This window comes from Carlito syrichta, unplaced genomic scaffold, assembly GCF_000164805.1.
Source record: "Carlito syrichta isolate Samal-C Ts95f unplaced genomic scaffold, Tarsius_syrichta-2.0.1 Scaffold304031, whole genome shotgun sequence".
Taxonomy (NCBI): domain Eukaryota; kingdom Metazoa; phylum Chordata; class Mammalia; order Primates; family Tarsiidae; genus Carlito; species Carlito syrichta.
Window position 1 is genome coordinate 1,017,853 of NW_007248127.1, and position 13,419 is coordinate 1,031,271.

At 38.6% G+C, this 13,419-nt stretch overlaps 1 protein-coding gene across 1 annotated transcript in view; it reads left to right on the forward strand.

The window, feature by feature from the left end:
* The window catches only part of LOC103261836 (unconventional myosin-Va), a 104,877-nt gene that overhangs the window by 73,000 nt on the left and 18,458 nt on the right, over window positions 1-13,419 (forward strand). The window contains exons 25-27 of the mRNA XM_021713079.1: window positions 9,046-9,189; window positions 9,391-9,444; window positions 11,272-11,499. Of these exons, the coding sequence (XP_021568754.1) occupies window positions 9,046-9,189; window positions 9,391-9,444; window positions 11,272-11,499 (426 nt within the window). The remainder of the gene's footprint in view (window positions 1-9,045; window positions 9,190-9,390; window positions 9,445-11,271; window positions 11,500-13,419) is intronic.

Consider the following 13,419-nt stretch of genomic DNA (forward strand, 5'->3'; position numbering starts at 1 on the left):
AGGTATGCCCCCCCTTCCCCAGGCAGTTTCCCACTACTGCCAATCCCACCTCCCCATCCCCCCCAAGTCCCCGCAGTTTCCCGCTACTATCAATCCTTTTCTTATAGCATTGTGATAGTTGTTCAAGGTCTGCTTGTGAGTGAGAACCTGTGATACTCAGTTCTTTGTTTCTGTGAAAGATCACTCAGTATTATAGACACCAGGTCCATCCAGGTTGCTGCGCAGTTCATGATTTTGTTCTTCTTTATGGAAAGGCAGAACCAGTATTCTAACCGAGGCTTGTCTCTTCAGAGTTCTTGTTCTTAGCCACCATTTTTTACTGATTTCCATCCAGGGATTCTACATTGCAGTTCTCTAAATCCTTTTCTATCTGTAGCTAACAGTAAGCTGGGTCCCATGGATACAACACTATGGCCATTATATAGCAGGATAGAGGTTTTTCCAGTTTTCTATTGCTGTGCAATAAAACAAGATCCCAACTATTAGTGGTTTAAAACAACAACAATTTATGATTACTCTCAATTCTGTAGGATTTGACTGGGTAGTTCTTCTCCCCATGTAGTAGTGGTCAGAGTCCCTCAGGCAGCTGCAATCATTAGAGTGCTAGGTTCTCTTCTTTGGGCCTCTACTTGTAGCCTCTCTCTTCAGTAGCAGTTGGGTGGGTTCTAAGAGAAAGAGAATAAAAAATGCCAGGTCCTTAGAGCTAGGTCCACAGTTGTCAGTTCTGCCATATTATGTTCAAACTACATCACAACCCCAGCCCAGATTCAAGGGGAAGGAAATAGACTCCATCTCTTGATGGGAGGAAGGACGTGTGTTGAGAAGAGTTGTTCATGGTCATCTAAAATACCATAAAGAAGCCGGGCTCAGTGGCTAAGCCTATAATCCCACGCCTTTGGGAGGCTGAGGTGAGTGGATTGCCTGAGCCCACGGGTTCGAGACCCACCTGGGCAGCGAGACCTCATCTCTACAATAAATCAAAAAATCAGCTGGGTGTGGTAGCGCATGCCTGTAATTCCGGCTACTTGGAAGGCTCAGGCGGAAGGATCGCCGGAGCCCAGCAGGTCGAGGCTGCGGTGGCCAGGAGCGGCCACTGCACTCCAGTCTGGGCAACAGAGTAAGACTCCAACTCAAAAAATAAATAAATAAAATAAAATACCATAAAGATAGACTTTTAAGATTTCAAAATTAGGACTTCTGAACCTTTGGTGGATATGAAGGTTTTAGGACTGCATTCTGTTGATCCCAGTGGGAATACTTACTCCTAGTGATCAGAGGTAAGTACGTTAACAAGCTGTCCACTTCAGTGTAGTACCTCTTGAGCATTTCCTGCATGGTAGGGGGAAGCCATGTTTAAAAGGATATATTTACCGGAAATTATTCTGTATTAAACTCAGGGCAAGCAAATACAGGACATAGAAGACAAAAATACCATAGAAAAAAATCAACAAAACAAAATCTGGTTCTTTGAAAGGATAAACAAGATTGATGGACTCCCTAGCCAGAATTATCATGAAAAAGAGAGTAAAAGCACAAATAAACACAATCAGTATTGCAAAAGATCAAGTCACAACAGACCCTGAAGAAATGCAAACGATAATCAGAGATTACTGTGCACACCTGTACGGAAATAAACTTGAAACCTAAATGAAATGGAGGGCTTTCTGTCATCACACAACCTCCCAAGGTTAAAATAAGAAGAAATTGAGATCCTAAATAGACCAATAACAGCCAAGGAAATTGACTCTGTCATAAGAAAACTACCTACCAAAAAAAGTCCTGAACCAGATGGATTCCCTGCGGAATTCTACAAAACATACAAGGAGCTAATAACAATCCTATTGAAAGTATTCCAGGTGGCCAGGCTCAGTGACTTAGCCTATAATCCCAGCACTTTGGGAGGCCGAGGCAAGTGGATTGCCTGCCCTCAGGTTCGAGACCAGCCTAGGCAACTTGACGAGACCTTGTCTCTACAATAAATCAAAAATGAACTGGGCATGGTAGCATGCACTTGTAGTTCTGGTTACTTGGAAGGCTGAGGCAGAAGGATCACTGAAGCGCTCCAGTCTGCACAACAGAGTGAGACTCCAACTCAAAAAAAAAAAAGTATTCCAGGCAAGCAAGAAAGACAGAAGTCTTTGCAAATCATTTTATGAAGCTAACGTTACACTGGTATTCAAACTGGGTAAAGATCCAACAATAAAAAAAAGAACTATAGGCCAATATCTCTGATGAATATGTATGCAAAAATTCTGAACAAGAATCTAGCAAATCAGATATAATAATGCATCTCAAAAAACATCCACTATGACCAAGTAGGCTTCATCCCTAGGATGCAGGACTGATTCAACATCCCAAGACCATAAATGTAATGAAATGCATCAACGAATGTAAAAACAAGAATCATATGATTATATAATTAGATGTGGAAAAAGCTTTTGATAAAATTCAGTATCCTTTCTTGATACAAATCTTTGAACACCTAGGCATAGAGGGAACAGGAGGGGTAAGAGTGGGCAGCCTTGTCTTGTTCCAGTTTTCAAGGGAAATGCTTCCAGTTTCTGTCCATTTAGCAATATGTTGGCTGTGGGTTTATCATAGATGGCTCTTATTATTTTGAGGTATGTTCCAACGTAGTATTGGAAGTCCTAGCTAAAGCAATCATTCAAGAGAAGGAAATCAGGGGTATCCAAATAGGAAAAGAAGTCAAGAAATCCCTCTTTTCAAGATATGATCCTGTACCTCGAAAATCCAAGAGAATCTGTTGAAAACCTCCTTGCACTGATAAAGTCTCAGGGTACAAAATAAATGTACAAAAGACAGTTGCATTCTTATACACCAAAACAGACAGGCAGAGAACCAAATAAAAAGTACAAGTCTATTCACAATAGCCTCAAAAAGAAATGAACTGCCTCAGTATCTTCCTAACCAGAGAAGTGAAAGATCTTTACAATGAAAACTGCAAAAGACTGCTCAAAGAAGTCAAAGATAACACAAATGGAAAAATATTCCATGCTCATGGATAGGAAGAATCAACATTGTTAAGATATCCATCCTACTCAAAGCAATCTACAGATTCAATGCTATACCCATTAAATTACCAACATCATTCTTCTCAGATTGGAAACAATACAGAAATTCATTTGTAAACATAAACAACCACAAATACCCAAAACAATTCTTAGCAAAAGAAACAAAGTGGGAGGTATCACACTTCCAGACTTTAAACTTTGTTATAAGGCCCCAGTAATCAAAACAACCTGGTATTGGTACAAGAACAGGCATATAGACCAATGAAACATAATAGAGATTCTGAAAGCAAAACCTCAGTTTATCAACCAACTCATCTTTGACAAAGCCTCCAACAACAACCACTGGGGAGAGGAGAACCTATTCAGTAAATGGTTCTGGGAAAACTGGCTGACCACATGCAGAAGAATGAAATAGGACCCCTACTTATCACCATACACAAAAATCAACTCCAAATGGATCAAAGACCTAAACATAAAACCTCAAATGTTAAGAATCTTAGAAAATACAGGAGACACCCTTAAAGAAATCAGAATAGGCAACCAATTCCTGATCAAAACCCCAAAAGACCATGCCATAAGAGATAAGATTGACAAGTGGGAACTCATCGAACTGAAAAGCTTCTGCAAAGAAAAAGAAACTGTTAAGAGAGCAGGGAGACAGCCCATAGAATGGGAAAAAATATTTGCCAACTACAAATCTGACAAAGGCCTAACATCTAGGATCTACAATGAACTCAATCATACCAATAGGAAAAAAGCAAACAGCCCCATTAAAAAGTGGGCAAAAGATATGAATAGATACTTCTCAAAAGAAGACATACAAGCAGTGAACAGACACGAAAAAATGCTCAGCCTCACTTGTCATCAGAAAAATGCAAATCAAAACAACATTGAGATACCACCTGACTCCAGTAAGAATGGCCATCATTAATGAAACAAAAAACAACATATGCTGGCGAGGATGTGGAGAAAAGGGAATGTTTCTACATTGTTGGTGGGAATGCAAACTAGTTCAACCTCTGTGGAAAACAGTGTGGCAATTCCTAAAAGAACTAGAAATTGAACTTCTGTACAACCCAGTAATCCCCCTTCTTGGAACATACCTGGAGGAACTTAAATCACTCTACAAAAAAGATACCTACACATGCATGCTTATTGCCATACTATTTGCAGTTGCAGAAACATGGAACCAATCATGCTGCCCATCAAAACTAGACAGGGTAAAAAAATGTGGTACATATACACAATTTATTACACAGCCATATAGAAGACCAAAATTATGGACTTTGCAGCAACTTGGATGAATTTAGAGTCTATAATACTCAGTGATTTATCACAGAAATAAAGACCTGAGTACCACATGTTCTCACTCATAAGTGGACCCTGAACTTTTATCATAATACTATCAGAAAGGAATTGGCAATAGCCAGAAGCTGCCAGGGGAGAGATGGTGGGGCACATAACATCAATAAGGGTACCTGATCTCAAACCAGGCAAAGTGGGGACCAAAGGGAGGCCCAAACTTTACCTATATGATAACCACTTGTATACCTAATCCTAAATTATGCCCCACTTCTTTAAAAGAAAAAATTTAAAATAAATGAATAATAAATTCAGGGTGAGGAGAGGCTCTTGTTGATAGTTTTGGTTGAGGATCTCACATTTTTAAATTCAAACACTCTTATGTGTAAGTACAGTACTTTACCTAATTTTTACTAGTAATGGTTTTTGTCAGGGCTTCTACTTTTTTCAAGTTTTCTCCAGATTCTTACAGATTTGGGGAGGTAAACTTTTTGTTTCTTATTCTCATCACTTTCTGTTGAAATTTTCTCAAATTAAAAGAGATATTAATGGGATTTAGTACTATTCTCATCTCTTTTGAATTCTAAGTATAAACTGTACTCCACAATATGTGTCCTTCATAATATATATGGGAGACACAGACAGATCTTGGAGTATTGTGTACTGTCTTACATGTGCACTGACCCACCAGCAGTAGGTCATATGCCTAGAAGTCTTCTCTCAGTAACAAGGAAGGCATTTCACTAAGCAAGTTATGTTTATGAACAGCTCTTTTTGAGTTAAGTGCCATGCATCTGAAATGTAACTGTCTTTGGTTCAGAGTACTATCTTTACCATGGTATAGACTATAGTAACTCTCCTTCCTGGGACTGAGCCTATAACCTTAGTCTCAATCTCTCTGTGCCTCAGTTTCCTCATGTGAAGGGGGGCTGCTGTGTGTATCTTAACTTTCAGTGATGTTTTAAGGATTAAATGAGTTAACTGGAACAGTGTCTGGTACATAGTAAGTACTCAATAATTCATTCAATAGTTTTTGCTCTAATAAACTGACTTTTAGTGATTACCCTGTAATTCTGACTGGATGTGTTCAGGATCAGAAAGATGGAGGTGGAAATCTATATAACTGGTAATAGAAAAAGAGAGATTGGTTATCAGAAGGGAAGTTGGGCAGGAGAGATGACGACTATGACTGGCTGTGAATTTCTACTTCCAATTACTTATGACTTCCAGGTTTGAGTTTCTTTCTGCAGCCACCTCTGTAATGGTCAGGTTTACAAATTGCTCCTTGAAAACATAAGGAAAACTTTTACCTTCTATGTGTAAGATTCCCAAGTAGCACTTTTAGAATTGGTGCCAGGAACATAATGGGCTCACTCTTGTTTAATAATTTTTAAAATTAGAATAGGGAGGTGTCTTTCAGACTTTTTTGGAGCAAAATTCCAATTTTAGTCAAATTTGATGTTTAACAGCAAATTTGATGTTTAAAAAAAAAAGTTAAAACTTGTGACTTTTTCACGAATCATGATGCCTATTATGATTCTCTTCATTGCTGTTTCTCTCTGTAGAATTCGCCCACCAGCTCCACTTGTTCTGCAGCCCTCCCACACTTCCTGCATCTTTGTGGGCTGGGTTTACATTGTTTTGGAACTAGTGCTCCTCCCTGCTTTGTCGTGAACCTCTTCTAGAAACCTTGACTAATTGTCTCAGTTCTCCCTCTGCTCTCAAGCTTCCTCATACCTGACAAATCCAGGGAAAGGGTCACCATAACTTTCTCAGCAACTGTTAGGAATAATTCCAGAATGACTGCTAGGCCTATGATGCTAATTTCATAAATAAATTCTGTTATCTTCTTGATTGTCCTCAGATGAGAGACTGGTATTACTTTTTTTAGGTCAATTTCAAAGCTTCACTCTTAGAAAAGTCCTGGGTGACAAAGGAAGGAAAGCAAAATAAAATCCCCAGACATTTCTTTGAGCCAGGTGGCCCAACCTTCTTGCTCATGTAGTATAGCAAGGACAAATGGTATCTCTTTAATTAGAAGTGTCATTAGGGCTCAGAATGGGCACCATCCATAGCACTCTTACATAATTGCCAATCTTTATGCCTCAAGTCATTTTACATTTGTCAGATGTTATTTTTTGTGTTCTTCCTTCACCTATTTTAATATTCTTATCCATAGAATTTTGCTCTTATCTAGCAATCAACTGCTTCTTTGTGTATTATTACTGCATACCTTTGTGTATTGTTACCCCATCTAATTTTAATAAGAGACTTCCTTTTAAATAAAAATGCTTATTCAAGGCTCAAGTGAATGATTTTCAAATGATGACATTTTAGGTGCAATGAATGAAGTATTATATTTACTTGTAATATGAAAAGTTCTATTGTAGTGTAAAAAAAATAAATAATCAAAAATTTGGCTGGGTGTGATGGCTCATGCCTGTAATCCAGGCATTTTGGGAGGCAGAGGCAAGAGGTTTGCCTGACCCCAGGGGTTTGAGACCAGCCCGGGCAACTTGATGAGACCTTGTCTCTACAATAAATTTTTTAAAAATTAGCCAGGCGTAGTGGCATGCACCTGTAGTTCCAGCTACTTGGAAGGCTAAGGTAGAAAGATTGCCTGAGCCCAGCAGGTCGAGACTGCAGTAACTGTAAGTATGCCACTGCACTCCAGCCTGGGTGACAGAGTGAGACTCCAACTCTAATAATAATAATAATAATAATAATAATAATAAATTTCAGGGGCATGTACATTATTAATAAATGAGAAAACATTAAAAAATATAAGATGGAATATTTAAATTATAAATAAGCTAAAATTTAAGTATCTATCTTATACTTTTATCTGGGGTACATATATAAATGAATTTTTATATGAATGAAATTCTATAGTAATTTCATATTGAGGCAAGATGTTATCACTGTTCTACTAGGTCAGGACAGACTTTATGGTAAAGAACATATAGCTAAACCTACAGGCATGCCCTACCACTTCCGGCTAGTTTTTTGATTTATTGTAGAGATGAGGTGTCGCCAAGTTGCCCAGGCTGTTCTCGAACTTGTAGGCTCAGGCAATCCCCTCACCTCGGCCTCCCAAAGTGCTGAGATTACAGGCTTGAGCCATTGTACCCGACCTCTAATTCTTTAAATCTATAGAGATAGAAAAATGACTAGGAAAACTTGTAATGTTCTCTGGATATGGGATTATGCCTGCATTTTTCCGCATTGTACTTTTCTTATTTCCTAAATTTTCTATAAATTTTTTTTCTTTCATATCAAAAAAGCAAAACTAAATATGCTTTTTAAGAAATGGACAATTGGAAAGATTTGCTCATCATACAAGATTTATACTCTGATCGTTTAGTTAAATAAATAAGTTATTGTTAACTAATAGAGACTTTTTTTCTTTTTTTTAATTTTAAAGATGTGGGGTACAATTTAGGGTTAGGTATACAAATGCTCATAATGTAGTTACCCTTGTTGATGAGGTGTGCCCCCCCTTCCCCAGGCAGATTCCACTACTGCCAATCCCGCTCCTCCCCTCTTCCCCGACAGTTTTCCACTATTGCAAATCCTTTTCTTAGAGTATTACGATAATTGTTCAAGGTCCACTTATGAGTGAGAACATGTGATACTTAGTTCTCTAACAGAGACTCTTTATTCTCTACATTAAGTCTAATGATACAATTATTTCTCTTTTTATCTTATTAAAGGTTAAAACCTGAAGTAAACACGATAAAACAATTATGATACTCTCAGAACTTCCATAATGATGGTTAGTTCTTTACATTTTTTAAACTTTAATTAGTATATCTTTATTTATCCCAGTAGTTCTCACTGTGATCTGTTTTTGATACCAATTAACACATTTTTTTAAATGTTACTTAGGCTATCCTTCAGTTTATTAAGGGCTATCCAGTCACCCCTTGGTATCCATGGGGGATTGGTGCCAGGACTACCTCAGGTATCAAAATTCAAGGATGTTCAGGCTTTTATATAAAATGTTGTAGTATTTGCATGTCACCTACAGCACATTCTCCCATATACTTTAAATCACCTCTGGATTGTTTATAATACCTAATACAATGTAAACATAATAATATTATATATTCCGTCCTGAAATTTGAGCGTTCACCTCATTCTTTATCTAGGGCATACTGTTGGTGTAAATTTACTTCATTCTTTTTAACAGTTAAAAGATATTTCATGATTTGTTTATACTATATTTAAGCAAATATTCTATTGACTGACATTTAGGTTCTTGCCAGTTTACAACTACAAAAACATGATTCAGTGAACATCTTTTTTCATATATTTTTGTATACCTGTGTAAGTTTTTCTGTAGGATTAATTCCTAAACAGCTTTGCCAGGCTAAAGGATATAGACATTTAAATTGTAGTAAGTACAGCTAAATTGCCCTTTTAAAAGGTCTACTTATACCTCCACCAATCTCATGTGAGACTCTATTGCTAACATAGGGCATTATGTTATTAACCTTTGCCATTCTGATAAAAGAATAGTGCTTCGCTTGTTTAAGTTGCATTTCTCTGATTGTTGACTAAGCTGAACATGGTTTTTGTATATTATTTGGATGTCTATGGTTCTTTTTCTATAAGTTTTTCTATTTTTCTGTTGAGCTATTATTCATCATTTTCTTGGATTGTACACCTTCTGACTTGTCTTGACCATCTTGAAATTTCTGGGGCCTAGGAGCCAAGCGAGAAGAAGGTGCCTCTGGACATGTCATTGTTCCTCAAGCTCCAGAAGCGGGTCACAGAACTGGAGCAGGAGAAGCAGGTGATGCAGGATGAGCTGGACCGCAAGGAAGAGCAGGTGCTCCGCAGCAAGGCGAAGGTGCGCAGCGCTGGCCCACCCATGGAGCTGAGGAGGGGGTTTTATGTCCATTTCTGCAGTCTCTTCAGCCTAACCAAGTAGCATTTGGTTAAAGTCATGAGGGCTAAACTCTCTTCACTCTTTTCTCTAGAGCAAGTAAATATTCTAATAGTAAAAATGTAACAATTGAAATATAAGGTTTTTACTTTATATTTTCTCTAGGAAGAAGAAAGACCACAAATTAGAGGTGCAGAATTGGAATATGAGTCACTCAAGGTAATGGGATGTTTCTGCCCAAGACTTTGAATGTTTTGTTTTGGAAAGAGGCCCGCGCAGAGCCTCTCTTTTTCTCAGAGAACGTCCTTAAGGGCTGGAGGTTGCACCAGAGGTCCTAGTTTAGGTCTTATTCAGGCATTAACTCTAGCCTTGCTTTGTTTCCTTTTATAATTTATATTCTAGCTCATGTAAGCTAGTCTTCACTCAAAAAAAGACCAGAAAAAGTAGCTGCCATTGGAGGCTGTGGTGGGAGAAGCTGAGGACTCTAGCAACAGGCTGTGTGGATTCAAATGCTACATTTACCAGGACAAGTCCACTTGGGGGTTGTGGGGCAGAGCAAAGATGGAGGCAGCAGTCTGCTCTCCATATCTTTTTCTGTGTCACACAAAAGTAGACAAATAAAATCATTCTCTGTGGTATGAATGAAGCCCAGATTCACAAAGTATTAGATGAGTGGTTTTCAAAATATGGTCCTTGGACCAGCAGGATTAGTTGCAGTTGGGAACTTGTTAGAATTGCACATTTCCAGACTCTGTACTACTAGACCTATTGAATCCGAATCTCTGAGGGGGAGCCCAGCAATCTGTTTTAGCACAACCTCTAGGTGATTCTGATGCATGTTAAAGTTTGGGAAAACACTGTATTGGAACTTATGTGTTAAAGTAAAGACATGTATGTGTTTTCTGTTGCAGAAACAGTGCAAATCTGATTACCAACTGGTGGGAGATAAGGAAAGGAGGGAGCACTCATTTTCACAAAAGAATATTTCTTTTATGAAAGAAGGGGTTACATTTTGAACTAGAAAAAGGAAAGAACTTTACATAGTTTAAATATACTACACTGAAAGGACTGATATTGTGCTACAAACCCAAGATTGCTTCTCTGGGAAGGAACAAAAATACTCTATCTTTTATACAAATGTGTCACTCCACTATCATCAGGCCTTGTGTCCTGTGCTAAATAAGGCACCATAGTGCTTTTCAATACCTGTCTACTCCATTGTTTCCCAACTGGTATCTCACAACACTTGTGTTCTGGTGTCAGTGCCACTCTGTTCTGAGTTCTCATTGCCATTGTTTGAGCAGAATACGGAGAGAGCAGTGCTACCTGGTGGCACAAAAGTGGCTGGTAGTACATGAAGTGTAGAGGGGTGAAGGACTAGCATGCCCATCTAGATGGCTGAAGAAAGAGGATTTCTGCCTCCTCTCTCACTTACCAAGGCTTTGCTCTCAACTTCGTAAGCGTACCACATAGGAAAGAAGTCTGAAAAATACATTATTTGTTGTCATTGAAACACTAAAGAGAATTTTATCAGTTTAAATGATATGTTAAAAATTTTTTAAAGTAGTAGTTAAAAGCCTAAAATCTCGGTGGTCTTTCCATTCTGCTTTCTAGAGGAAATAAGAGGACACTACTAAAGATTTCAGGGATCCACCCGTCTGGAAATATCTCAATCAGCTGCAACCTCAGATTTGCCCTTCTATTTACCTGCAGACAAAAGCAGCTCCTCAGAAACTGGCTAAACTCAACCCTTGGGACTCAGCAATCTCTCCAGTCCTGTGAAACACCCTGGGCAGGCCAAAATAAATTTGACTCTGGAATTTGGGTTGATGAAGCAAACTGCCATTGACCTTGCTCAATTCCACTTGATGTCTGACTTCCTTAGTCTGCAGAGCAGAGCTCCTAATAGAACCTGGGAAACCATTCATTAGGGTAGCACTGATGAACTTTTCCAGCAGAATTATTCTCCCAACTTAAGGGAAGTTGAGCATTCCAATGTAAAGTTGAGGATGATAGCAGTGAACTTTTCTTTGTCTCTTCATACAGCGTCAAGAACTAGAATCAGAAAACAAAAAACTGAAAAATGAGCTAAATGAGTTACGCAAGGCCCTTAGTGAGAAGAGTGCCCCTGAGGTGACTGCTCCAGGCGCACCTGCCTACCGTGTCCTCATGGAGCAACTGACCTCTGTGAGTGAGGAGCTCGATGTCCGCAAGGAGGAAGTCCTCATCTTGAGGTCTCAGCTGGTGAGCCAAAAAGAGGCCATCCAACCCAAGGTAAGCATGAGCACATGGCTAAAGTGGGTATTTGGGGACTGGCCCCCTTTTCTTCTTATCCTTTCCCTCTAATTTATAGTGAAGAAAACACTTAAGAGCATTTTTAGTATAATTGAGGATTCATTATTTAAAAAATAAAAACCCCAGCCCAGCGTTGTTTTAAATCTGTTACAAATGCCAGTTGAAATGAGCAAAAAAGCTAGTGAAATCCCAAATGATTATCAAAGTTTCATCTCTCGCTCATGAGCAAAGAATTTTTAAAATTAATCTTTGTAGTAATCTGGCCACAGTAAATTTTTGACCTAAAATAAAATTCTATAAAATATAAAAATATAAAAATCTACAAGTTGCCTGACTGTTATTTAAAGTTAAATATAACTTTAAAATTATTTGTTGAAAATAGCTTATTTAACTGGCAATGTAACATGAAAAGGTTAGAAATTAGATCAATGAGTGGAAGTTACATAGAAATTATTTTTGGTGGCTTTAGGCAGCTCTGTTGAGTAGGGAGAGCTGCCCCAGTGGGAGGGGCTGTATTCAGGGACTCAATAGAAAGAATTCCCACACTGAGGATATAAGCTGGCCCTTTGAGGTCCTTCTCTGTCTTCAGTCATTTGAGACCCAGTGCTGCCATATACTAGTGAAAAATGGGCCTTTTTGTCATTTGCCGTTGGAGAGGACCTGCCTGTCTCCCTGCCCATGCGCACACAGCAGAGCATTACTCTGAACTGAGGCAATCAAGTTTCCCAACCACATGCCATGTCATATAAAAATTATCCATGATATATAATGAGCTGAATGACTGAAAAGTGTGAGAGCATTTTTCTTAGAAGTGATATTTCTGCATATGGTTTAGATAATGTACTTTGCTTGCACATTTGGATTTGATAAAACTTACTCACACCTTAGATCAACACTGATCCAGAAAATACCAAATTCTAAAAACAGGATGTTGGACTAAATAATTTTAGAGATAAAAAAAAACAGTAACAAGTGGCATTATGTAAAGAAAAGAAATGAGCTTCCTTATTTTAAAATAAATCAGAAACCCCTTAAGTCTGAAATGAAGAGTTCCAGGAAAGGACTCTCCACCTTGGTTTGGCCAAATAGATCTCACCTTCCACTGGGGCTGTCTCAGTTGGTTCCCATAGATTGGTTCCCGTAGCTGTCACCGTGACTGGCCTCCAGAAACAAGACTCTGCATGATAGCTTCCAGAGTTCAAAATCAAGATTCCTTTCTCTGGCTCCCTTGTTACAAGCTGGTATTTTTTTTAATTGACAAATAATAATTGTATATGTTTATGAGGTACAATATGGTATTCTCACAAGAAACTTTAGTAAAAGTTAAAGGAGAGTAAAAGAAAAATGAAGCAAAGGACTTGAAAACAATCCAGGTAACAGAACATATAGTTCCAGTATCACACACTCTCATTTACCCAGCTCACATACCCCACATGACAACTGCTCTCCTGCCCCTAAAGGGCTGGCTTTGTCCAGCAGAGATCCCTGCTTACTCAACTCCCAGCCTAAACATGGCAGCAGTCATGTACCCGCCTAGGAAAAATGCCTATGACACTGATTAAGACCTTCCAGACATCCCAGAGCTGTTTATCCCACTCGGTTTCTAGTCAGAGTGACACATCATGTCACAATTCTTTTGCCAGGAAGTGGTGAGCAACACCCTGTGAGTAGGGGATGATCCAGTCCAGCCAGGTCTAGTGTATCAGTTCTTCCTCTGGAGTATTCTGGGAGGCTTCACTTGGACAAATGACCTCTTGGTGGAACATTACTTTAACTCTCACAGACCTATGATAAGAATCTCAACTATATACATGAACAGGAAGTTCATTCTCTCACATACTCTCTCTCTCTCTCTCTCTCTCTCTCTCTATATATATATATATATATATATATATTTTT